Source organism: Nymphalis io, chromosome 15, assembly GCF_905147045.1.
Source record: "Nymphalis io chromosome 15, ilAglIoxx1.1, whole genome shotgun sequence".
NCBI classification, from domain to species: domain Eukaryota; kingdom Metazoa; phylum Arthropoda; class Insecta; order Lepidoptera; family Nymphalidae; genus Nymphalis; species Nymphalis io.
In genome coordinates, this window is record NC_065902.1 from 7537034 (window position 1) to 7564798 (window position 27765).

The 27765-nt window shown below is 33.1% G+C and overlaps 1 protein-coding gene across 2 annotated transcripts; it reads right to left on the reverse strand.

Annotated features, from left to right (window-relative positions):
* Positions 1–407: 407 nt before the first annotated feature.
* On the reverse strand, positions 408–27590 carry LOC126773686 (putative phospholipase B-like lamina ancestor). Of its 2 annotated transcripts, XM_050494761.1 has the most exons (11): positions 27376–27590; positions 21659–21769; positions 8496–8870; positions 6961–7110; positions 6385–6637; positions 4544–4824; positions 3590–3824; positions 2402–2616; positions 1986–2145; positions 1561–1870; positions 408–1305 (listed from the first exon to the last, which is right to left on the reverse strand). In XM_050494761.1, the coding sequence occupies exons 3-11, from the start codon at positions 8612–8614 to the stop codon at positions 971–973; spliced, it is 2058 nt and encodes a 685-aa protein (XP_050350718.1). In that variant the 5' UTR covers positions 8615–8870; positions 21659–21769; positions 27376–27590; the 3' UTR covers positions 408–970. The 2 variants fall into 2 exon arrangements, with proteins under 2 accessions (XP_050350718.1, XP_050350719.1); XM_050494762.1 differs by lacking the exons at positions 21659–21769; positions 27376–27590 and adding an exon at positions 9333–9348.
* Positions 27591–27765: the final 175 nt, after the last annotated feature.

A 27765-nucleotide genomic window follows, 5' to 3' on the forward strand; every position in this document is an offset into this window, starting at 1 on the left:
TTTGGCGTCAAGAACTGGCTGTGCGTCCGATAAGTCTATTTTGCTTGTACACACATTACAAGATGTCTTCAGTACACCCTGCACTCACTGACTACTTATTCAGTTCAACAATGAACAGTTAAACTGATCTAGAATCATCATTAGTTCTGGTTACAAATATGAGAAATTAAAAAATAAAGTAATTATTTTTAATGTCAGGCAAAACTACATGTAAAATCGTATTTTTAGTCATGTGTAATCTTAAATAATATTGTATATGTGAAAGTGAGTTTGTTTGGTAAACTTTGATGTCTTACTACTCGACCGAAGTAGTATTATATTTATTTATTTATTAATATATAAGAATTAATACATAAGAATTTTCGATTTTAATTAATTAAAATGAAATAAAACAATTTTTATTTAAAAAAAAAACATCTTATTTTCGAGGGAAAAATCGAAATGTTTTTTTAATAATTTACGTCACTTCATTTTATTAGATATCCATATTATACATTTTTATTCTTATTGATAAATAATGTGTAAACATTGCAAAAAATATATCGAAATATTTTATATAAAAGTATTTCCAACCAATAATAGATTTATAAATAACTGTCAATTTATTAAAAAATAAATATTCGCCAATGATTACTTTAAATACTACCATTTAGGCAAAAACACAGATTTCAAATATTAAAGGACCAACACAAACAAAAATTAAATAAATATCTACTATTTTATCATCAATATAAAATCAATGAAAATGAAGATGATGAAATAAAAGAATTATCCAACTAATGTCACTTGCAATAGGCTTCTAATAAATTTAAATGTTCCCAAAATAAAATAATTCTACCGTCTAAGTAGGGACACAAATGAAATGGGGACGGACATTATTATAATAAGTTTTGACTATAAAACGTATTTGGTCAGCTTAAAGTACGTAATATTTCTATTTATTATGGTAATAATTTGAGACTCGGGAGATTCACCAGGACCAATTAGGGCTGAATGGACCAAAATTCCAAATGTCTGGAAGACCCTCATGTGCTTCATCATTAAAATCACTTTCGGACCATTGAAATGGTTTTAATTCACTCTTTTTAAGCATTTCAAGGGTTTCCCTTTCAGCTTCTTCTTGTTGATGTTTCACGAGGTCTCGGATTTCTAAACCATTTATCATTGGCACATCATCAAATTGATCCGTGTATATGGAAGCAACATTGCCTTTATTTATAGGAACATCGGTCGTATTGGATTTCACTTCTGTAAATGGTGGACTTGATATTGCAATAAAGTCTAATGACGTTTTATTAGCTTCACCTGAAAAATAAGTTTTATATTATTTACTTTTCAATAATACATAGTATAGTTAATAATACATAGTATAATATGATGAATATTCGAATATAATAAATTCAAAGTTGCTTACTGAAAAAGATTAGGCATTTATAGTAATCGATATAAAATACCTACTTTATAAAATATTTTCTGTAGCGGTACAAGCGATTTACTAGTTGCAAATGTTGAGATTATAATAATTGTAATCTTAATTATATCTTGTTTTTTGTAACTTACCAATTACGACTTTTGTATCAATAATGCCATATGCCTCTTTATATTGCTTTGCGATGTCTCCACGAACTCCAAGTACTGACCAATACTCTGCTTCATTAAATATACAGTTTTTATTATCTTTACAGTTGATAGCGCTTGTGTCGTTGATTGCAGATACATTGTTAGTTCTCATTAATTTTAATATGCTCTCTAAAGTTGACGCGTTTTTAAAGCCTTTTTGGAATATAACCGCCTTTGGTGATTCAGATTCAGAAAATATGTTCCCGTAAGCTTCTTCCATTTTTGGGATGTGAGTATCGTTTGCTATGTCCTGTAAACAATATATTCCGTTATGAAATAACCGTAAATATTTTCGAATATTTATCTAATTGTCTTTATAAATTACTAGTTATTTACTAAGAACTAGTATTAGTTTATATTCTTACCATAAAGAACGGTAATCCATATGTAGCCCAATACGTTTTTTCAAGGAAGGCGTCAGACAGATCAGCGGAGTGTGTCCTGCCAGGTACTTGCTCTATCAACCACAGTAGACCCTTAGCTCGTCCGCTGCCGGCACGGTGGACTATTGTATGCTTTATATCTCTGAAAAATATAAAAAACAAATAAAGTTGTGTTTTTATTTTTCAAAAATATTTTCAGTAGAGAGGCCAAAAACTAAAAGGTTAGGTGCTTAAATTTGAATATATAATTTACTTATACTTTAATTCGACAAATTGCGATATTAATTTCGATTTTAATCGGAAACCATTACTATTACGACTAAAGTGATGATATCGTTTAAACCGACTTTGGCTGCGGCGGTTGTTAAATAGACGCACTTACTTATAAAGACACTTACCTATTAACGTTGCTTTCCGTAACCATTTCTTTCTTCTCAGATTTCGGTACATTAATTGCTTCACTCGTGTTCATAATCTGGTTGAACTTGTTGAAGTCGACCACAAGCCACTGTTTGCAGCCTGTACCGGAGTTACTGCGAGCAAGGGTGCGGCCCCAGGAACTGACGTTCGTAGCGAGGTGGTTAGCAGCTGTTATGCGTGGCCCGATTGGAACCTGAAATATTACTCTTTCTTAGATGTTTGTACAAATACTCCGTCCAGATTTTAATTATAATAACAAGGCAGAGCCTAGCTATATTTATTCATTTATTTATTAATTTTGAATACACAATTATCTTTAATCCATTTAAAGCATACATATTTGCGTATTTACTAATTATTTCATTCAAATAAATTAATAATAATGTCCATTTACTAAAGAGGTTATCTAACGACGCGGGCGATATTAAAGTGCAGAGAAGTATGTATACACAATGGTGCATTTTCTATTTTACTTTTACATAATTAGGGAGTCTAGTGGAAATATAATACAACATGACTTAAGATAAATATAGATCAGGCGCAGACCAACGGCTTTTATGCATACACACAAACCTGCCTGAGTAGGTACCGACCACTCATCTCATATTACAATACTTAATATTAATGTGTTTCGGTTTGCAGTGCGTGAGCCAATCTATTTACATCCACAGGGGACATAGCCTCTTAGTGAATGTTTCTTACAGTGCCAATGTCTATGGGCGGTGGCGACCACTTTCCATCAGGTGGCCCATATTCCCGTCAGCCTACCTATTTTATATAAATAAACAAACTTTCTGAGACACGAGAATGAAACACTGCAAAAATACAAAAAGTTCTTGAAAATACATTTTTTTATTGGTGTAACCATATATTCGAACTCGAGACCTCATGACCTGCAGCCGTACAAGCTATCTACTCAACTAACAAAAGAAATTAATGATTACATAAAGCAATAATTTCCACATATATTACTATACACGTAAGGTCGAGACAATACAATCAAGTTTATCGTAGTCATACGTTATACAAAACGACACGTCGTACACGTCAAGATAGAGAAGACTAACAACACTGTTTACGTTAAATAAACATTTCATTATGACTTGAAAATAAAATATTCAGTTAACCAAAATAATATGAAATGAACTAAATAAAAAATCTCTTACTTGTTCAGTAATATTGACATTTCTCCAAAGTTTACTGTTGTAATTCTTCAACGCAGTTCCGGTTATAGCTAAGCGATGATCCACACCCTTAATTACATATAGTTCATCCTGACTGGTTACGGAACCCGGGTAACCTGCAAAATCCACTGATGATCCAGGCGCTAGAACGGAATCCTTTGACGTACGGTGATAATTCAATTTGTATCTCTTCATGATTCTGGTCATAGACGAATAACTGAAAAAAAAAAATTATAAATAAATCTTTTAAGTTTAACGTTGCTATGAAACTAATCTCCAGTTTTTGAAAAGTACAGTCAGAAAAGTTTGATTCCAAGCCAGATTAACAATTAATTTTGCTTTAAACTTCATGGTAATCCGTTACGTAATAGACGACTAATGATCGTTTAGCTTCTAGCCAAATTAGTTAAATAGTTTGATTTTAATCAATGTTGCAGAAATTGAAGGTCTTTTTTAGCTTATATAACTTAGTATCAAAATATACTTTATTCAAGTAGGCTTTTACCAACATGTTTGAATCGTCATTTTACAGTATAGATATTGTAAGGCCATCACCTGGTTTAGAATGTATATTCTACTGAGAAGTACCGATAAGAAACTTAGTAGTTACTCTCTTATGTGTAAAGGTATGAAATAAAAATATAAAATAGTTGCTTGAAGATGTTCAGTTACCTACCAAAAAAAAAACGTCAGCGCTTATTCATAGAAACAAGTCATAGTTATAAAACATTTTTTTAAATTTATATTTTAAATTTTCACCAGACTTAATCCTGAAAGCTTATCACTTACAATAATATTGTAAAGTCACGTTTTTCAATAAAACGACAAAAGTACACAATGCAAACCAGATTGCAATCATAACACGAACACATAAAATATCGGAACAGACATGCGTGCAACCATGCCTTCTATTGTTCTATTGTTACTTTGTCTTACCTTCCAGCGACATCCTGTGCCACAAACAGCTTCTTCATGGCTGCCCCATCTTCTGATGTTTCATTGACAATTCTTAAAAATGCACTTGACAATCCAGGCATAGCGCTTATTACAGGATCTTCAATAGAAATGTTGAGTTTGTGCTGTAATTCATTAACTTCTGCAATGGAGTTCAACCAATATAGATCGGATATATCGGTGACATATTCATTCATACTGCGTTCTACTCCATGCTTCCATCCCGTGTATATACCTCCAATTTGCGTGTAATACAACGATACCTGCAAACATGTATTGTGTCTATTTAACGGTGATCGAAATGTATTATGTTTTATTTAGCTAATATATTAATCTAATTATCTAATGTATTAATATTTTAAGGGAATTAATTCATATTTTAAGGGAATTATTAAAAAAATATCCATAAAATTCATATTTTAAGGGAATTATGCGATAAAAATGTAAACTTTAAATAAGAAAATAAGTAGTTGAATTGTATGGAACTACGCACTTACAAATGGAATACGATATTGGTAGTTTTTTTTTATAGAATAGGAAGGCGGACGAGCATATGGGCCGCCTGATGGTAAGTGGTCACCAACGCCCATAGACATTGGCATTGTAAGAAATGTTACCCATCGCTTACATCACGCATGCTCCACCAACCTTGGGAACTAAGATATTATGTCCCTTGTGCCTGTAATTACACTGGCTCACTCACCCTTCAAACCGGAACACAACAATACCAAGTATTATTGTTTTGCGGTAGAATATCTGATGAGTGGGTGGTACCTACTCAGACGAGCTTGCACAAAGCTCTACCACCAGTAAGTTATGTATGCATATAACCTGGATGTACAGGAGGAATATAGAATTTTTTAAAGTCTACGGGCTATGGTGGCCCCTTATCATCAGGCGGCCCATTTGTTTGCTTGACTTCGTAAAATATATTTAAAAAGGTCCGAATATTTAAAAATTATAACTTAAAAAATGGAAAATATTCAATATAAAAAATAAGTAAATATGCATCTTCAGTACGTGTCCACCCTCTATCCTTCCCTCACAACAATTACATTATCCCTAAATATGATTAAATATATAGCGTAAACTAAGTCAGGAATAAAGTGTAAAATTAAGCGCATTGCATATACCATTAATATTTATAAGAATAAATTAAAAACATACTACCTACTAGGTTAATGGAACTTGGAAGGTACCTAAGATACTATATGTTTACATACTTTGACACAAACAAAGTATGAAAGTAAATAATATAAAAACAAATCTTTGTTTCTTTGAGTTTACGATGTGATTCACTCCAATGTTACTGATAAAACAATGTTTAAATCTCAGACCGATCTAGTATAAAAACATGGAATCGTTACAATGAACTTACGTGATATTAACAACACTACACAATCAGTAAAACATAACAACGCGATTAAAGAAACCATCATTATGATATATTTATTTTTTGGAGCACAAAATTAAGCATTACTGTTGAGATTTATTGCAAATAACTCTTATGTCAATATAAAAATGAAAATAATATCAAATGTACTATTGATATTTAATTAATTAATAAAAAAAAATAAAAAAAAATTATCAAACTCAAATTATTGTTGTTCTTTATTACAACGCAAAGTCCTTACTAAATAAATAAAAAAATAAATAAAATATATATATATATACGAATATTTATTACGAATTAATAAAAGTAATATTTATTTTTCTTCAAAGTAATATTTATTTTTCAATTATAATTAACTTACCTCTAGAATTGATCATAATATTAGCGTTAAATAAAATCTAAATAATATAGAAACTGATTAGAAACTTACGTGGTGCCAGAAAGGATCAGACGAACTGCGTTCTGCGGCGTAAGTTTTCCATATATTTGCTGATCTATCTAAGGCATCTCTAAGTTTATCGCATTGTTTTTCTAATGGTTGGTCTTCACATTTAGCTCTAATGGTGTTTTCCAGGTGCATGTGGATTAGGTACCAAGTTAGAGCGCCTTCTACTATGCCAGCCGCGTAAGCTTGTATTTCGTCAGGATATGAACTATCTGTTTCCACTTCTAAGAGTGACCATCTTTAACAAGTAATAGAAAAAATATGATAAAAACGGAGAGATAATATTGTTTTTATTTATATTTAATTGTAAACAAATTGGATAAATAAAAAAATAAAAAAATTTTTTTGGTTCAGTTCATCGAAACTTTTCCGAAGATTTGACTTTAGATAGAAAAAAAATACCTTTTACCTATTTTTAAATAATGGACGATACGTAATTGTATAAAAAACTGATCTCAGAGGACATTTTAAATTATTGAAGTCTACATAATTATCGTATAATCCTTAAATCATCAAACAAAAAACTGTAATATACAGTAGATATTTTAATGTTGTACTGACCCCGTAGTCTCAATGTCTCCTCTGAAGTAAGCTCGAGCCACTCCCCTTGCGATATCCTTTAAATCGTTGCTTTGACCCCAGTACTCAATGCGATATCCGGTTTTCTCTGAATAGAACACGGTTGCTGCATAATTTCCGTCTTCCTGAATTCTAAAAATATAAAAATAAATAAGAAAACCTATTCATTACACTAATAATAAATTGTTTTGTCCTGCTGTTATTACAACACAACTATAATTTAAACAATATCACAATAATGTTTATAGGTCTTTACTAGCACGTCCCACCAACACCATTTACTTATCAGTTATTGCTGCCTTGTTAGTCTAGTGGCTCGGTTATAGAAAATATTAGGCCGCAAATTCCAATATCCTAGTTTCAAACTCAGAATCATTTTTGTAGTAGCCTGGGGTCTAAAAATCGGTAATATTTACATTTCCGTGCCTAGGAAATCACCGAAAGCCGTTGATGCCGCGCCTGAATTATTTTCGATCATGTCGAATGCCATGCCATCCTCTTAGGAGAGTGTACTTGTATTAGCGACCACATGTATATCTTATTCAATTCGAAGGAGTAAAGGTAAGCAAATCTTAGATTATAAAACGAATCCATATTGAATATCATAGATTATTCAAGATCTCGACCAATGATATCGCGTCAATTCGGTTTCAACGTTAGTTATTTTGTTGCAACTAATCTGCCTTGAGTCCGCCTAGTCATCATCTTCACAAAACAATACTTTAATTTGTCAGTCAGGCTCTTGAGCCTACGACATAGAGATACGCTTGACATCTTATTTCTTGTGCTTGCCAGTTCATTGACAGTGCAAGGAATAGGTTTTATTTAATTATATACTCTTGTGACAACTTATCATTAGGTAATCCATTCAGACAACGACCTCAGTATACATTTGAAGGACATAAAATCTCAAGAATCCATTTAAATATTAAGAGCGCTACAAAGTATACTCTGTAATTTTCGAAATTAGACCGAATATAAAATCATTTGCGGTGGTAGATGAGTTTACAATATATTTCAAGTGATTTATTAACATAAATTTTATGTTATGTTTGTATAAACAATCTGGTTTGAGTCAAAAGTATAAATCAAAATTAGCCGTCATTGTAGTCCATTATAAAATGTAAAATCATTCATTTCATCATTAAGAATTCGATATTTTTGTATTTTATTTATTTAAAAGCTAAAAATAATTTGGATTACCTACACGAAATACGAGGCGTAGCTTGCGTCAATACGTAGATAAAGTATGATCTACGGTTTAGTTTTAAATCTATTTTAATAGCACATCAAAATCTATTGGATATATTTATAATTATACTGCGAACACTTTCAATAAAATAAACGTAATAAATGCCCAGCAATGTGAAATTAGCAGGTTTGATCTTGACTACTTGAACTTTTACGTCCTAAAAAATTTGACTTCACTTAATTTTAAACTTAACTGAAGATAAACTTACTAAACAACACAATACCACAGGACAGATTAAGTTAATTACTAAGGATAGATAACTTACCTTTCTATTTGTCCAACGAAGAGGGCTAAGATGGCGAGGACTCCAAGGAATCCCAAAATGTAAGAGCTTATTTTAGTTTGCATCCAAGACGCGCCTACGACTTTTAGAATTTTAGTCATTTTGCTCTATTAAATAAAGAATGAAGTATAAATAAGTTATAAAATGAAGAAGATATTTAGAAATTTAATAATAATGAAGTGACAGTGCGTGTAGATGATGTTTTCCAATAGGAGAACGACCATCAAAGTTGTTGTTTTTCGCGGTGTTCAAGGTTCCTGTATCACTCCGACTGATGCGCTCGGAGTCGACATTGGATTCCTCTGTAATGATGAGGTGAACTCTCTCACCCGATATTATATTTATTAACTTTCAACCCTGGAACAACGAAAAAAATATATGTATTATTCTATTCTTGACACAAGACTTTTTATTGTACAAGAGTAAAATATTAACGTATAATAGTACAACTTTATTTTGATATCATGTACGCAAACGTTCTTCGTTTTGTCTGCTGCGATTATGCTATTTATTTCTTCAACTTATACATTATTTTCTTTTATAAATTGAAGATAATTCATTACCAACAAGAACAACATTTAGTATCGCATAGTAATAAGAGTTAACCGCCGACAATCATTAAAAAAATATCATATACTTTTTTAAATAATTTGATTTTTTTACTAACATATAGTTTTTGGATGCTTTAAACTAAGTTATATAGAATATTATATAGTCATCTTTAAATTTCGATTTTAAAAAAAGTCATTCTAGTTGACTCGATAAAGCAGTTTAAATAAGACAATATTTTTTGTAATTCCCAGAAGGTAATTTACTTACGTTATGTTTGTTTCAACTTGTTTTAAACATATGATTGTACGTGTATTAAATATTTTTCATTAATTTCAAACTAATAAAAATAATATGGTGACATGAATAGTTCGTATGTTTTGTTCGTATGTTCTCACAAATACAACTAACAATTGTATTGTACATCAGTAGTCGGTTGATATTTTGTTATCACAGTATCAATAAAAGATAGTCTTGGGATTGCGCTTTCTATGTTATCTATTGAACGTAACTAAAACAGGAATTAAATGTTATTTATATATTAGCTAGAATGTTCAAACAGTATTCTTAGATTTCGATCACAAGGATTTATAATATGCTTGTTGTTGTTTGAATATTATAATAAAATTAAATCAGTCGTCTGCAACACGAGAAGTGAAAATAGAATAATTTTTTTCGACCACTTTTTTAAAAGTTAAATAATACCTACCTGCTTAAATTATTAATATATGTTTTTGTCTTTGTATTATTTATTATTTTAATGTATTCTACTCAATCGAGTATTTATAATAATGTTTGATTTCATTATCACTTCACTCTCAACGTGTCATAACTGTCGGAACGGCACGAAGGCGGCCAGCCTAGACTGGTCCCAACTAACACTAGAAGCAATGCCCGTAGCTGAAATCGTACACTGTACCTACGATTTTACACGTGTAGCTTAAACAATCGCTTATAATAAATACCCTATTTCTATTATCTCTAAAAAAATGATATTAGATTAAGACCTTATACAATCATTTCCTAAGCTACCTAATAGTGAAAAATAATCTTAAGTGCAATATTATATTATTTATAAATTTTAGAAATTATTATTCTATTTTTAGAAATATATATATATCTTTGACATCAAAGCGATCCAAAACCAATTTACAATTCAATTAATAAAGCTCAATAATTATAAATTGATTAATAATGTCGTAGCCTTACTCGTTATTCAGAAATCAATTATATTACCTTATCATAAGACCTTATCAGGTAAATCTTTTACTATTCTGAAAATGAAACAATTTTATTTAAAATTAATATATAAGATTTAGTCTTTATTTATCATACAAGCGGATGTACAAAGCCTTGGAATATTGCCAAGCAGTATTGGTCAGAAATGTAATATTTGCGCTTCTATATCGGTTTTTACACTTATAAAGACGATAATATAATCTATATATTATATGGCTATGTATCAACCACTTAAGCTAATAATATGTTTATAAAATAATTTTAAGAATCAATACGAAAATAATATTGTTATAAAATTTTACAATATTTTACAAAGATCTTTGTAAACAATATTATAATTGTGTAATTATATTTTGTTGACTTTGTAATTTACTTGTTTGACGTAATAAATGAAAGAGTTAAGCAAGTGCTGTGTCACTAAGAGCTCATAAAAGATTGTAAGCAATATATCTAGCGATTTTAGCAAACGTTAAATTCTGTAATTGTTTTTTTTTTACAATATCAATATGCGGAAAAGTTGGTAAAAAAACACCCAGTAAAAATCTACTAATTTTCCACCTATATTTTTTTTTATTCGCCGGGAGGGCAAATGACTCTACTCCACCTGATGGTAAGTGGTAGTAGAATCCAAACGCGACGACGGCCAGTACAGTCAGGAAGAAGGTTCTGTACTAGCCGTCCCCGCCTTGCCGGCCCGCAAGATGCCTCTTCACGCCTCGTTTGAAGGAACCCGGGTTGTAAGAGGACACTTGAGCTGGTAAGGAATTCAGTGCGACAAAGAAATGAGTTGCCAAATTTCTTTGTGCGCGATGGAATTGATATCACAGTTAGGCGGTGACATCGAGAGCCAGCACGCGTAGACTTGGAATAGAAGGGGGAAGCAGGAATATATTATCAATCTATATATTATCTAGTAGTGTACCTTTGTTTTCAATATTACCTATAATGTATACCATATAATCGCAACATATATATTGTCCAGAGGGTGGATCTACCAGTTATCTGTCCGATAGCTGGTTGGAATCACTACGGGTACGCGACCCCGGACTGCTCTAGCTACTAGTGTCACATTCCTGTATCTTCCGTGATCACAGTATCCTCACCCCTCTCCTTGATACGTTGTTTCCCAAAATTATCCCAGCGTCACGCCAAAGAAGAAGGAAAACTAATATTAAACCCGGAGCGGTGCCTCCGTTTAGGCGCAAGCCAGTCACCTGCGGCCAAACCAGCACCACACGTATTGACTCGTCATTCCTGCGGATCCTGCTGGGGAGGAGGAGAGGGTGGCATGGGTACTGGGCAAGCCCGTGTTGCCATAAAGTCGCCAGGCCCAGGCGTAGCAGCATCCACGGAGAGGACACTTCGCTCACCTGTCTTGCAGGTGGAAAACAACACGGAGAGTGGCAGTCACCGGTTATAAGTCAGCACGAATAGGCGTAAGTGCGGACGCCAGGGGCCACTCTTGACAGTAGGAGGATCCATCGTAGATCCATTGATCAGTTACCGCCTGCTTTAAGTCGGGCAGCCCCCGATCAATAAGGTACTGATCCGCCTCAGCGTTAACTTGTTCCGCCTGGGTGAACGGAACACAAGCCTTACAGCTAGACGTTGACGCTGTGACATTAACCACCTGCTCAAAGGAACATAAATCCCAAAACCCACACCAACGCTGCTTACATGCGCTTTGCGACATGGAATGTCCGAACGATGAGGACAGGCTTCCCGAACACCTACGGAAGCTCCGATTGCGCCCAAGAACTGCGCAAAACTTACAGTATCGACGTGGAGCTTACAAGGCTCAATATTGATATTGTAGCCTTACAAGAGACCAGAACTGAAGACGAAGGGTCTTTGCGTGAAGCTAACTACACTTTTTACTGGAAGGGCAAGAGTTCCTTGGAAACACGAGAGCATGGTGTAGGTTTCGCGGTTCGAAACCATCTCATCAACGCCATAGAAACACCTGTAGGCGTTTCCGAGCGAATTATGGTCTTGCGTCTAAACACAAAAAGCGGCTTTGTCACGCTAATTTCCGCTTACGCACCGACGCTTAGTTCAAAACCCGAGACCAAGGATCAATTCTACGGCCAGCTCGATGAGACAGTGCGCAGGGTAAATCCAACTGACAGACTGCATATTTTGGGTGACTTTAATGCCCGCGTCGGTCAGGGCACATCAGCCTGGCCTGAATGCCTCGGTGCACACGGCATAGGGAAGCTTAACGACAACGGACAACGACTGTTGGAGTTTTGCTCAAGGCACCAGCTGTGTGTTACCAACACCTTTTTTAAAGGCAAAATGATGCGGAAAGTCTCGTGGATGCACCCTCGATCTAAACACTGGCACCAATTAGACCTTGCTCTTATAAGAAGGAGGGATCTACGGGAAACGCTCCACACGCGGGCGTTTCACAGTGCCGATTGTGACACCGATCACAGCCTCGTTGCTACTAAAGTCCGACTTGTCCCTAGAAGAGTCCATTCTTCCAAGCCACCCGGTCGTAAAAAGATAAATCTTTTCAAGACTCGTGACATGGAAGTAGTGGAGTCATTTGGGGAACTCGTCCGCGAAGAAGTTGCAACTTGGGATAGTACGGCATCAGCGCGAGTCGAATGGGAAAAAGTCAAGGCTCTTCTCACTGACACTGCAGGCAAGATTTTTGGCTATCAAAAGGCAAAATCTTGCGACTGGTTTCAAGAAAACGAGGAGCACTTACTTCCCTTGATTGACTCGAAACGCCAAGCCGCTTTAAGTTTTCGCCTTAACCCTTGCGATGCGACGCGTAAAGATCTCACGAAGGCAAAAGCCTCACTCCAGCGTAGCACGCGCTTCTTTGTAAATGCGTATTGGACAGAGCTTTGCCAAAGCATCCAAGCATGCGCAAACGCGGGGGATATTGGCGGGGTGTACGCGGGCATCAAAAGAGCTCTTGGACCTACTCCAAAAAAGACGGCACCTCTCAAGGAAACCGACGGTTCTGTTATAACAGACAGCACCCGTCAGATGGCAAGATGGGTAGAATACTACAAGGGGCTCTACTCGTGCCCAGTGGATATTCAGCCAGAAGCAATGGAGCTTGTCCCGAATCTGGCAACTTGGCACGAGCTAGACGTTGCACCCACAGTAGAGGAACTTTATCTGGCCGTCAAGAAGCTCAAATGCGGAAAGAGCCCCGGAAAAGACGATGTTGTCACCGAAGTCGTCAAGCTTGAGTGCCTCTTGCCCATCCTTCATAACCACCTGGCTAAGTGCTGGGAAGAAAACTACGTCCCTCAGGATATGCGAGATGCTAACATCGTCACTCTTTATAAAGGCAAAGGCGATCGTGGCGACTGCAACTGTTACCGCGGTATATCTCTTCTTAGCATCGTCGGTAAAGCCTTTGCCAGGGCCATTTTAGGCAAACTACAAAGGCTCGCCGACCGCGTATACCCTGAGGCACAATGTGGTTTTAGGTCCCAACGGTCAACTGTCGACATGATATTTTCACTCAGACAGCTACAAGAAAAGTGTAGGGAGCAACATACCCCCTTAGTCATTGCATTTGTAGACCTAAATAAGGCTTTTGACTCCGTGAGCAGAGAGGGGTTGTACTCGGTTCTTGTCAGAATTGGATGCCCCCCAAAACTCCTAAGGATAGTGCAATCGTTCCACGAAGGTATGGAAGTCACCGTCCTGCACAATGGCAACGCATCCACGCCATTCGACGTACGCCGTGGCGTTCGTCAAGGTTGTGCACTGGCCCCCACCTTGTTCGGAATATTCTTCTCGGTGCTTCTGAAGGTTGCTTTTGGAGATGAACAGCAAGGCGTCCACTTACACACGCGAACCGATGGTAGGCTGTACAACATCTCAATGCTCAAGTCCAAACGCTACAGGGAGGACCTATTTGTAGATAGTCTCCTCTTCGCTGACGACGCTGCCTTCGTTGCTCATGACCAAGCTCAACTCCAGAGTCTAATGGACAAATTTGCCAGAGCGTGCGACCTCTTCTCAATGTCCATAAACTGCAAGAAGACCGTTATTTTAGCGCAAGGATGTTTAGAGCAACCAGTCATCTTGCTTAACGGCGCACCTTTACAGGTGGTTAACAAATTTTGCTACCTTGGGTCGCATTTGTCAAGCAATCTCTCGCTTGATGCAGAGATCGACTTCCGCATCGGCAAAGCAGCCTCTATGTTCGGGAGGCTCTGTTCAAGGGCTTGGGATAACAGACACCTTACGGTAAAAACGAAAATGCTTGTTTACCAATCATGTGTCCTAAGCACACTCTTGTATGGAGCAGAAACGTGGACAACGTACGCAAAACAAGAACGCCGACTAAACACATTTCACTTGCGCTGTCTTCGGAACATTCTGGGCATCACATGGCAGGATCGCGTGACAAACGAGTCTGTTCTAGGCCAGGCACAGCTGCCTAGCATCATGGCCATTCTCAAAAAAAAACGGTTACGGTGGCTGGGACACGTGCATCGAATGGAGCAGACCCGTCTTCCAAGGCAAATACTACTGGGAGAGGTTGTGGATGCAAAGAGGTCTGTTGGGCGGCCTATGCTCCGTTACAAAGATTGCGCTAAGCGTGATATGGTTGCGTTTAACATCCCTAGCAATCGATGGGAGGAACTGGCAGAGGACCGTGCCAAGTGGCGACGCCTTATTTACGAAGGTCAATCAAAGCATGACAATGACTGGTTTAAACTACTAAAAGAAAAACGCACTAGGCGTTATGAGCGGGCTTCAAACCCCCGACCATCTGGGGGCGCATACACTTGTCGGAAGTGCGGCCGGGGGATCCTCTCTCGCATTGGTCTTTTCAGTCATGAACGCAAGTGCCTTCGCGATGCCGCTTAAATCATCTGTCAAAGATGCAGAGGCCTATATATATATAATCGCAACATTATTGTAGCGATAGGTACACACGAAAAAAATAATAAGCCTGACTTTTTGTGTTTATATGGTGCACGAGCTTGATGGTGAAGGAAAACATCGTGATACCTGCATGTGTCTAATTTTATTGAAATTCTCCCACGTGTATTCTAACACCCCGCATTGGATAAGCGTGGTGGAATAATTTCCAAACCTTATTCTCAAAAAAGGAACCGGCTCTCCTAAGCCCAGACCTCCTTAGCCCAGCAATGGGACATTCGCAGTCTGTTACTTTATACTTTTTTAAATCTAACATATAAATACTGCTTAGCACGGAACAATACAAGAGGAAATATTTAAATAAACAAATTTCAGTAAGAGATAAGATCACCGACAAAATCTTACTAACACTCACAGAGATTATTATTTATTTTAGTTTCAGTAGTTAAGTTTACTTATTCGTATACCAAAATACTGAAAACAAAATTTATTAATAATATATCAAAATTATATACATAATATTCTATATAACTTGAAAGTTAGTTCGAATGTACAAAGTACAAGTACGGTGCTTTTGTACTTTGACATACGTGTCTGTAATCTGATCCGTCGCCTATAGTTGCCGACTCTAGGCGCCATGGCAACAAGGCCGCGTTTCAAATTATAATAATATAGCATTTACCCTATTAGATAATATCGTGCAACTCACTTCAAGCAACATCGACTTAATTTTGTTAAACTATCTCATAACGTAACCATCTCATATTCTTGGCAATTATTCTTGTGTGGGAGGTTACGTATTCTCTAGATCGTAACGTGCGTAATTTTGTCTTGAAAATAAAAAGATGAAGTAGTATAAATATTAATTTTGTTCAACTGTTATTTAAAGGCTTGTCATTACATAAAGTCTTATAAATATTTCAACCATTCTTTTGAAGAATTCCTAAACATAAATAATAATAGGAAATAAAATAAATAGCTACATAGCGCGGTCACTTAGTATGCGGGCAACAACGGCGTAATAACTTGTTAAACTTTATAATTCATATTGCATTATAATAATCTTTAAATGATTATGATTTTTGTATTTACAACATTTAGGTTTAGAATAATCATTCAAACATTCCAAGCAGGCTTAAAAAACTTTATTTATTTTACCCGCAAGTTTACATCTAGAGGTTACATAAAACAAAAAAGTTTGTGCATTATATTTTGCGTGAAACATGTGAACAAATATTTATATATTATTATATAAGAAAGGGGCAAACGGGCAGGAGTCTCACTTGATGGAAAGTGACTACCGCCGCCCATGGACAAGGCTGCCTTTTATCATAGAAAAAATGTATTCGTAACTTTGACTCTTGAGCTTAATTTTAAAGTATCAATTAATTAATATCTATTCATATTAAGATATGAATATTGAATATTATTGTACATTATTTAAGTATTTATTACAAAAAGAGAGGAATTCATATAGTATTGCTACATATATGTACAAAAAAGACGGATTTCGACCCGACGCGATTTATATTAAGATTTGTTTGTTACGTTTAAAGTTAACATAAATAAGACTTGCCAATAGTTCGCCGGCTACGATACGATGTAAACACTTTTATATTAAAATATATTTATATCAAAAGAAATTTCAAAGGACGTCCATCGAATACGTAAACATATCTCAAGTAAATCAATACTGACCGGAGCCAGAACATACATTTGGTTTTATAAATTTTACGATGATGTTCTCTTGGTAGGATGTATTTCTGAGATCTGGCGTATGATGTTTAACGAGCAAAGATATTATTGACATTCGCGTGTAATAAATATATGAAAATAAATAACATTTCATAGAAGTCCTGAACAAGTATATGGATTTTTTTTAATTTACTATTACAATCTAATTGTAAATAGAGATTCTATGTTTGATGTTAATCACATTTATATTATCTGTGGCGTATATACACTATACACGAAATATTGTGTTAGACAACAGTGTCTAACCTAGTCGTTACAAAACAGGCAATTATGTTATTAATACAGAACAATTAAAATATAACTACCTCTCGCTTTAAGCTATTTATCAACATAGGAGATAGCAACAAATTATTTAAGAGAAAAATTACACAAATATAGATTAAACTTGGAATTAAGATAAAGACTGTTAACCGTTTACATATTTACTCGCGCCAATATTTGAGCAAACTATATTTTCGTTTTAAAGTTTCAGTGTGATGAGAAATTGTTCTAATATATAACACCTATTACGTCAAAAGAAAACATAAATCATGCGATCTAGTCAATAATATTGAGTGACTGTCGGGATCAATGGATCAATGAAGTGCGCAGGCGCGAAACGGCGTGTTATTTCAGTAACACATAGGATCTTAGTACTTTATAAGTATGCTTATTGCTTTGGCGCCGTCTACCGAGATAAAATGAATATTCTTAATATGAGTGCAAAATTGACGAAAATATTATTTAATATGAATAACAATTAAAATAACACTGTAATTTAATAATAACATAATCATAACTTTTAAAGTGACGACTTCTGCTTTTAAGAATCTTCTTCAAACAATTTTATTTTGTTGTTGCTGTTTTAATTTATTGTAAAGTACCTACCCAAATGGTCTTTTAAAATCGGAAAGAAATATTTACATTTTTCCCTAGACATATTTAAAATAAATATTACTTGCCGATGGTGAATATATGATAAAGTAATTAAAAATATTATTATTTCGATATTTTCGAAATTAGTTTTGAAAATCAATTGCCGTTTACCTTTTGTATAATTATTCTTTTAAAATTGCCCATCCCTGATACTATTTATTCACTATTCAATTAAACATTTACACTGTTAGCATAATTACATGTCATCCTATATGCTCATTATTAATCGAACCATATTCATAAAATATATGATATTCTGAATGATATATGAAGATAAAATAACACAATGTAAAGAATCATATAGTGTCAAGAAGCTGTTTAATAAATTAAAAATAACAATAAACATTTAACAATGAATTTTGGGTTGAATGGACCAATGTACGAGACGAGTTAATTTGCTTGTAGAAAAATCTGGAGTATTTTAACGGTGTTTCTGAAATGAATTCAACGAAGGACGCAGGTAGATGCATACCGACATTCTTTTTGTTTTTTCATATCTGAGATTCTTACGATATGCCTCATCTTTGAAATGTGTCTTATATAAATGAACTTACTTTAAAAAATAATGAAGTTTTGATTTTAAAAACACATTGCTTAAATTTTAATTTTTGGAATTTTCAATTGTGCCAAAATTTCAGAATCAAAATGTCTATACCCTGTACAAGTTAGCTTGAACTTTTTGACAGATGTAAATTTTTCTGATCGACATAACTTTGCAATGACGAACATATTATTTTCTTAATTTAATGATTATAAAAATTGAAAAAATATTAAAAAAATACATATAACACAAAAGTCCCTAAAGATTCAAGCGTTATCCGAAAATTTTAAGTTTTTTGTAAGCAATAAAAAGTAAGTAAAGTAGAATTTAAATAGGAACACTGAAAATAATAGACGCTTGTACAATGTTACATCGGTCGGACGGATGGGACACGAATAACAGGCAGTAACTGTTACAAATATTGAAAAAATCATTATTAAAGATCATTGTTAAGTTATTGTTACGAACGGGGGTCCTTTTGGTTGGGGTCTCTTTAGCTGGTATAACTCTTTTTAGAAAAATAAGGTAAAAAAAAAATTTGAATTCTAATTTGAATTACGAAAAGTGAAAAAAAAATCGACCCGTGTTTCTTTGGGAAAGTTGTTCACTTTCATGGTCTGAACCACCTATTTAAATTTGGCGGGAGGTTCAAAAATAACCCTGTAATATTAAATAGGTACTTATTATGAATATTGACCGACCGTCGCTTATGTACCCAATGTTTTATATGTCTAGTGCAATAAAGAATTTCACACGTAATACACCCACACCACTCGTCACAGTTACAAGTATTTTAAAACGTTATTTTTTTGACTACTATTTATAGATATTTTCTGTTTCCCATCACTAGCCCATCACAATAACAAGATATTAACTGAAAGTAGATCGTCATAAAATCGTGTATATATGTGTTAATTCCGTTTTTTATAAAAGTGTATGACGACATTACGTATTAAAAAACAGTTTATTGTTAGTTTTTTTATAAAAAAATCAGCTTAAATGTTCTACAACTAGTTGAAGATGTGATAAGTGGGTGGACCACGTGGTAAATTGCTTCAACATCTGTTCAATGATTTACCCGTGATAGCGTAACAGACACCCAGACAGTGTTACTTTCTTATTTATAATATAATATTAGAATAGATACATATATAACGAGGTTGGTGCCATAAATATGAAGCGAAGAACACCGTCGCTTATGTATAAAAATCTTAATTGCATGCCCGAAGTCGACGCGAACCGTTTGCGAATAAGGTTGCTCGGGCGTTTGAAGCGCAACGAGTTGTAATCTCGGCCGACTGGATCGACATACCTTCAGCCGCATATTTTTAAATAAAAAACAGTGGTTAATGGCAGGCGACCGTGTTATTGAAACTAAGTAAAAAAATATTCTACTTTCGTTTTTATGGTTTCGTACATCCGATGATAAAACAGAAGCCTTATATCATTCTCATGTTTGTCTGTCCGGTCTATTTTTTTTCTAGTATTAATTCTGCACTGTTTTCATTGAGTTTGCTTTAAATCTTTAAATCTGGTTTGTAGGAATAATTTTCCAATAAATTCCAATAAATTGTCCAATAAATCAAATGAGGTTATTATTTATACTTTATATATATTACAAATAGTTATTAATATAGACCAGAAATAATTAGTACTACTTTTTCCTATTAGATTCTAGTTTTCTTAACAATCAAAGGCTGACATTGCCCTGTGCAGTTTTGCAATAGATGAAGATTTACTTATAAATTATTATACGATTAACAAATATGTTAATTTTCATTTTTATTCTTCGTATTCATAATTATAAATTTCATAGTTATGCTTTAAGATCTTTTGCTACTTTTATGAATTATTAAAATTATATCTTTTTCCTGTATAATTGTAATTTATCAAAGTATGTTGTGTACTTATGTACATAACACAAAGCATATAAGCGTTATTAAACTAAGAAGTTAAATTTGTATGAAGGACATCATTCGCGCTTAAAATAGACGTTGGTTTAAAAAGTTGCATGGGTGAATGCACTTAAATGCATGTATGCAGTGAATGCCCCCAACGGTGAACGGAACACCATCGAAGTTCATTGACCTAGCTATCACTCTTAATTATTATTAATTAGAGCGAAGAGAGTGACGATTGAATATGCGGCATAAGCATATGCGTAATATTAAATTGTAACAGTTTCTTTTGTTTTTATAAAATTTTGTAAGATGCATTATGTAGTAGAAACGTCTTGACGATACGATAAGATGCGTAGTTACGCTATATGCGACGCAAGTGTCAAGTCTAAAAATGCCCAATATTGTCCATTCCAAACGAATTATTCGATCAACATTGAAGTTGCTCCCAACTTTATGTAGGATCAGTAGGATCCCAGGATTCACCGACATATCCCAAACGTTTTACGTAAGTATAATATTAATATATTATAATTTAAATTAACAAATCTATAAATATTTAATCGGAGAAAATATTTTTTATAAAATTTACGATTGTTTTTATATAGTCTGTGTAACAACATAGCCGTGTAATAAAGAAGTTTTTTTTTTCAAAAGAAACCACAAAACTAACGGATGATGACTTTGAACCTTGAAAAAGTAGTAAAAATTTTGTTCCTGTTAACAGAAAAACATAATCGCTTGGAATTACCAATTAATTACTTTTAAGTTTATAAATTAACCTCGTTTTAATTCAAAAAGTCTTAGGTGGTATTCGTATTAAATAAATAAACACTTTGTGTTTTGATGCCTCTTACTTAATCTCATTTAATTCTTCGACCAAAAGATTGTCCTGTAGCATTGTACCCAGGACGCTGGCACTATATGCTCTCTCTACTCTCTCTCTCTCTCTTGGTTTACCAGAAGTTTGGAGAAGGTTCTTAATCAATTCTTAATGGTATTTTATTACTTTGTTCGTATGATACCAGGCTTAATGCTTCAAAATCATGCCACGTAAATTTGTACTCGATGGATATAAGTGAGTTTTTGTGGTGCTCTCCGCAAGCACCTGCACCGGCTTTATGAACTTTTGAATCGTGATGTTACAGAATTCAATTGAATGTAAAGCTACCACCGGTTCAAAGCGCAGATTCAACTACATAATCAACTATTGTTATATAACGAAATTTATATGGAATGACAATTTTTAAATTCATTTTCAATAATTGTAATATCAAATATTAATTAAAGACATATGATATTATTTATTACAAAGTTCCCCTAACTTTTTATCTCTATTTACGTTTGTTTCAACTATTGTAAATAATTCTGTTAATACTTACAGCGTCAGTGGTGAGCCCACAAACACAAAATGTAGGCGTTCTCAACCCATCGGAATGAAACTGCTGATGACGGTGGCGGAAGGTCGATAACTGACTTAAATCACTACTGATCTGTAAAAAGAAATACAATATGAACAACATAGAAACCGCATAATCATAAATGAGGTATATATATATATATATATATATATGGAGTATATTTTTTTTAATTAAATACCCAGTGGTTAGAATGCACGATGAAAGGCAAGAGCCATTGAATTTTCATGTGCTTAATTTGTGTTTATGATCAATCTCGGTCTCAGCGATTAAGGAAAATATCGCGAGGAAGTCTGCAATTTCACTGCAATTCTGCCACATGTGAATCCACCAACCCGCATTCGAACAGTTTGGTGGGATAAGCTTCAAACCTTCTCCTCATAGGGTAAAGGGTTATTAGGCGTGCAGTGTGGACTGTTATAGGCTGTTACTTATCTTCAACATGTTTAAATCAATAATTAATTAAAGTAAGTCTTAGGTACAATGTTATATAAGTTCGTAGAACATTATTTTCCTCATTTATTTCAATTATTGCTTATTATTTAGAAGAGGAAATGTCATTAATGATAAAAATTAGCTTATGAAACGAATAAATAGGGATTCACTCTAACTTTCCATCGTCATGGGTTGAATTGAATTTTTATTAACATCGAAAATTACAATACAGTTAATAAAATAAAAACATTACATACATTTTACAACCAAAGATGTTATCGTGTACTATATACATGTAACAAATACACTATGTTCCTACACTTATTCTAATAGAGATGGAATTATTCTTCAAATTGAAATGTAATAGTATATATGTAAATTACTTTTATCTAATATAAATAATAAACTTCAATATTAGTTAAATATTATATGCAAACAAACCAAATTATAATTTTAAACCTACTTCTAATTTGAAATCAACTAAAAATAAGCACAGTGAGTAAAAGATTTGATTTTGTTGTAAATGCGCTTATATGAACAAACATAGAATTGTTGCTAATATCGTCCGTCCTCAGCTATATTTAATTTTAAGATTTAATTATAATAGTTAAATCTTTATCTATTATTATAAAATAAATTTTCATTGACTCAGTAAAAACTTCATGCAGAAAAAATATATAATGCTGAACTTAAAACTGGGCGCTCATGCGTAACCTTATAATTTAATGTACAATATGATCGTCTGCAAACATTTAGACTGAGAGATAAGATCGGCGATTATTCGGCACGCATCAAGGTGGTCGTGTCTTTTAAATGATCGGGTCTTAACATTCTCGTATATTCTATGAAATCGGCAGGTAATGCAAACAAAACAAAAATTTAGCCTCGCAACTAAAAAAAAAATACACCAGACTGTGTGTACATTTTAATAACATTGAAGAAATTTTAGAACTTCAAAATACTAAATAGTGTATATAAAAAAACGATTATATTATATTGATGCACGAAGACGGTTTTTAACTATGCTGACTCAAATTAAAATACTATTTTAAATGTTTTTATTCGTTTTTTCAGCAAGAAAATCGATAGTTTTCTAAAATCGAATCATATGAATGAGAGCATTATTTTATTTGTTTTCAAAGTAATCACAATATATTTTTAGTGAATTCAAAATATTCTCGAGGTATAATTAAAAACTAATACTTTAATTTATGCAAACGTCAACAAGGACGCTTGGACAACTTCATTATAAGTACCTTAGCCTTAATAGTATAATAATAATTTTATCAACGGCTTCCCCAAGTCCCATGTTCATCATTCTGTCCCGTTGGGCTATTTTAGTCCCTAACCAAAAACAAGTTTGCTCAACTTATGAGGCAAACAGGAATTTTAGTAATTGACAACAGATTTTTGACGAAGAATAAGTAATTGTAATGTTTCTACATAAATACTGAATATATTAACGATTTTTCCATTAAATATTGTCAAAGGTTTCTCGGGGGCCATTTTTAATATTTTAATACTTTTTTTTTTGGTTTTAATACTACGGGTTAAGATTGAAAAATGGGTCTTTCACATTCTAATAGGAATTTTCAATCATTACAATAAAAATACTACTTACAATAATTATTATAAGGTTATATATTTTATTACGGTTTTCACGTGCATCTACCGAAACGATAACAATGCCATAAGTATTCTGCAATGTATTGGCCTTGCAAATCCTAGTTTCACTTTAAGCTCTGCAATCAGTTCCAAGTTTATTTTATAAACAGAATAAAATATAACAGTTTGTACGTAAAATAATATTTAAAGAATATATGTAAATTACCCACATAGTATATTTTTTTTAATTATTATATGTAAGTAGTATTTTCGTATTTTAATGAAACCTAACATTATTAATTTTATTATAACTTCATGTTAAATCAATATTATTGCAAGTCGCATCAATGATGCTTTAAAAGTACTTGCAAGAACTTTTTTGAATAAAATATTAATTCACTCAAGCTTAGAATATACAGTTTACATATACTATGAAAAATATTATAAGAACGGAAAAAACAAAGAGTGCACAGTGTTTCACTCGAATTGGCGCTAATCGTATGCGGGCAGAGAATTATTGTATAATAATATTTACTGACATCAAATTATTAAAAAAATTACATAAAACTTTAACAAGTTTATTTTTAGAATGATTTGAATCCCGGAAATGAAAAGGAATTTTAGAAATGATGTGCGACTTATCAGTTGTCAGTTGGCCTTAGTTCTATGATTTCGGAAACCAACCTTTCGTTTCTTCTTCATCCTACGTATTACTGGTGACAAAACTTGTAGCAAAACCATTGAGCGAAGAATTTTTTAATTCAGAAAACAACTGCCTTCGGCTCTCACGTAATTGTTAATGCGTCACTCAACACACCAGTGAATAATAATTGTTTTAAAACAATACAGGCATGTCATATTGTATTTATGTTCATTTGAATCATTCAAGTAGTTGCTAGTAGAATAAAGTATTATAAATATAGATCAACAATAATTATTGAAAAAAACACTTATTTATCACTTATTATATCAATAAAAAATAATACCTTTCAAATTATTTAAAAAGGTAAACCTATTTATATTTGCTTATATTTCGTTTTATTTGCAAAATGTAATTCGGAGAAATCGTATAGTTCGTGGCAAATAATTACCAAAACTTACTTAGTAAGTTACTTATCAAAATTAAAAAAACTTTCAGTTTTATAGAGATAATATAGTTTTAAATATAATAATATTTATGAATAGATTTAAAAATTATAATTTTAAGTAATTACCCTTTAATGCCGCAGATTTCTTCTGTAATGGACAACTAATTTCAGAAACCTTTTTATAAGCAGAAAATAAAGCATAACTAATTGTGAAGTGTTTTATTGTAAAAGCAAACAATAGATTTTTTTATTTTTAAATATTGATATAATTTATTTCTATATAAAGCGTACCTATCGTAGTATTATTGTTTACGCCAAATAATTTCACCAGAATAATTGGATAATTAGTAGTACTATGTATATTAAAATTTTAGTAGTAATAGTAAATATTCCGTCCCTTGTGCCTGTATTTGCACTGGCTCACTCACCCTTCAAACCGGAACACAACAATACCAAGTACTGCTGTTTTGCGGTAGAATATCTGATGAGTGGGTGGTAACTACCCAGACGAGCTAGCACAAAGCCCTACCACCAGTAATCTATATAACTATTACATACCTATTTATTGAATCTTTTATTTCACAACCACAAAATAAACATTACACAAAAATTAAAATTGCTAGACGAAATACTTGCTAGCAGACGTGCTGTTGAAAGAGTGTTCAAGCAGAATGTGCAAAAATGGGTTAATACCCTTTTTAAAACCTTATCTCTATACATATCTGAGAAAAGAATACCGACAAGGACATAAATCAATCATAAGCAAAGTTTCTAACTAATTCCTTTAAAATGATTCAAATAAATAGTACAAAAGAGAACTAATTAACAATTGTTATATATATAATACAATGTCTACGTTACCGTTTTCGTTACCTTTACTATTTGTAAAGAAAATAAGGATTAGTAAAGAGAACAAGGTTATTTATGTGATGATAATTAAATTCGAACGTGTACTTTAAATATTAACTACATCCAGCTGTGTTTCCTTGTAGGTACATAATTGCATCTAATGTCGACGGAATTGTAAAGAATTTTGTATTCATTATGAATAGGCTGTGATTCAAGGAAAGATTGTAGAATTTTATGATAGCGGTGTTCTATAGGTTGATAACATACTCAGACAGATAAGTAATTTCCGGAATTTGAAAAATTGAAATATCGATATCTAGTATATACGAGAACTTGTTTTTTTAACTCTATATAATTAATTAATGATTAAATTGAGTTCAAAGTGTAATTCCTTATATTCAAGGAAGGGTTGTATTATTTCGGAGGCAATTTAACTACATTGAAAAGTCGTTCTATTTTTTACCGTTTGCTTAAGCTTGCTAGAGCTTGGCTAGAGCCGTGGAATGTGTTTTTACCTGACACTAACAATAAAGTGAAACTTTTCATTATTTCGTAACTTAGCATGTAATATATTTTGCCTTGGCATTGAATTTTAGTATTCATAATACACCTAAAAATGACGTCGCAGGCTAGTGCCAATGATTGAAAATGTTATCAAGGATAGGAGTAATGTTACAAATTCGGTCTTCCCTACCTACTATTATTGGGAATTATCATTATCAATTTTGGTATATTATATATTGATACTTTTTTTTTATTCGCATGCATGTATATTATTTGTATATATCTATTCCATAAATAAAACATAATGAAACAATTTTGTCCAGTAGTATAAATTTAAGATATTCAATATCTGCTATAGAACTATGGAAAAATACAATAAGAACACATTTCCATAACTTTATGTAGCTATGAAGTCTTATCTTACGCACACAGTTTTACCGCAGATAACATTAACAAAACCCATTGATAATGATTAAGCCATGGCAAGTTATTTGTTAGTGCAATTATTACGTACATGAGAATTACAGGTATTACTAAAACTACATCACTTGAGAAAATTCCAACATTTCAAGGTAGACTACAAAGATAAAAATTGCTTGAAATACGCGAATAATATTTGGAACAAGTTTGTCCCGGTATATAAGCATAAAGTTTTTTTTTTATTAAGAGAGCATTTTTAATAAGTGTATGTATATTGTATAGGTAGTTAAATTTGTTTCGCAATGCGTTCTAAATATATAACCACGTGTTCTTTCATAGTACATTGTTCAGAAATTCGGTTCTCAATCCGATTGGGGTCAAGTGCCTCACGTCTAGACAGTACCTAAGTGAAAAATGACCAATGTTTAAAGTCATTAAGGAATCCTTTAAATACTTGGCTATAAAGTAAGAGATAATGCTCAAATTTGATAATTTTACATATATTGTAAAGGACCAGGAAAAGACTCGCTTAGAAACTCTATTAAGAGTACATTATATTCACGGATATTAACATCCGTGAATATAATGGATGCCGTAGAGAAAGTGTAGGTGAGTAATGAACGAGAATGTTGTAAGACTCGAAAGAATACTCAAAACGGTAGTAATCGTACGACTTTAGTACACTAATTGGCCTATTTCCGTGAAAATCTTTGTATTGAGTTGTGCAATATGTCCACTATGAGTATATGACTAATGGGAAATTAAAAAAAATAAACTTACGCTTGCATCGATTTTCCTCTCGAATTTCAAGTAGCCTTTGACGTAGGTCACGGCAAGGGGACTACATTTGAATAGGCACTATTAAAGGGCTTTCGTGCGAACTACAATGAGCCCTATAGAGACACGACCGCACTTGGTTACATCGAAGTGACGATTACATTAAGCGTGTAGCGCGCTCGGAAACGTCGTGGTCGCAAGCGCACGAATCTAGTCCCTACGCTAGCCACACTTAATATACACGCAAATGCTTTGTTTTCTCAAGTTATTTTAGTATTATTATGTTGAATAATTTCACAAAAACTTATGAACAGGAACAATTAGGGGGAATTTTATATTAACAAAATGTTAAACTAATATTTTTATTAAAACCTTACCTTTATTCATTGTATA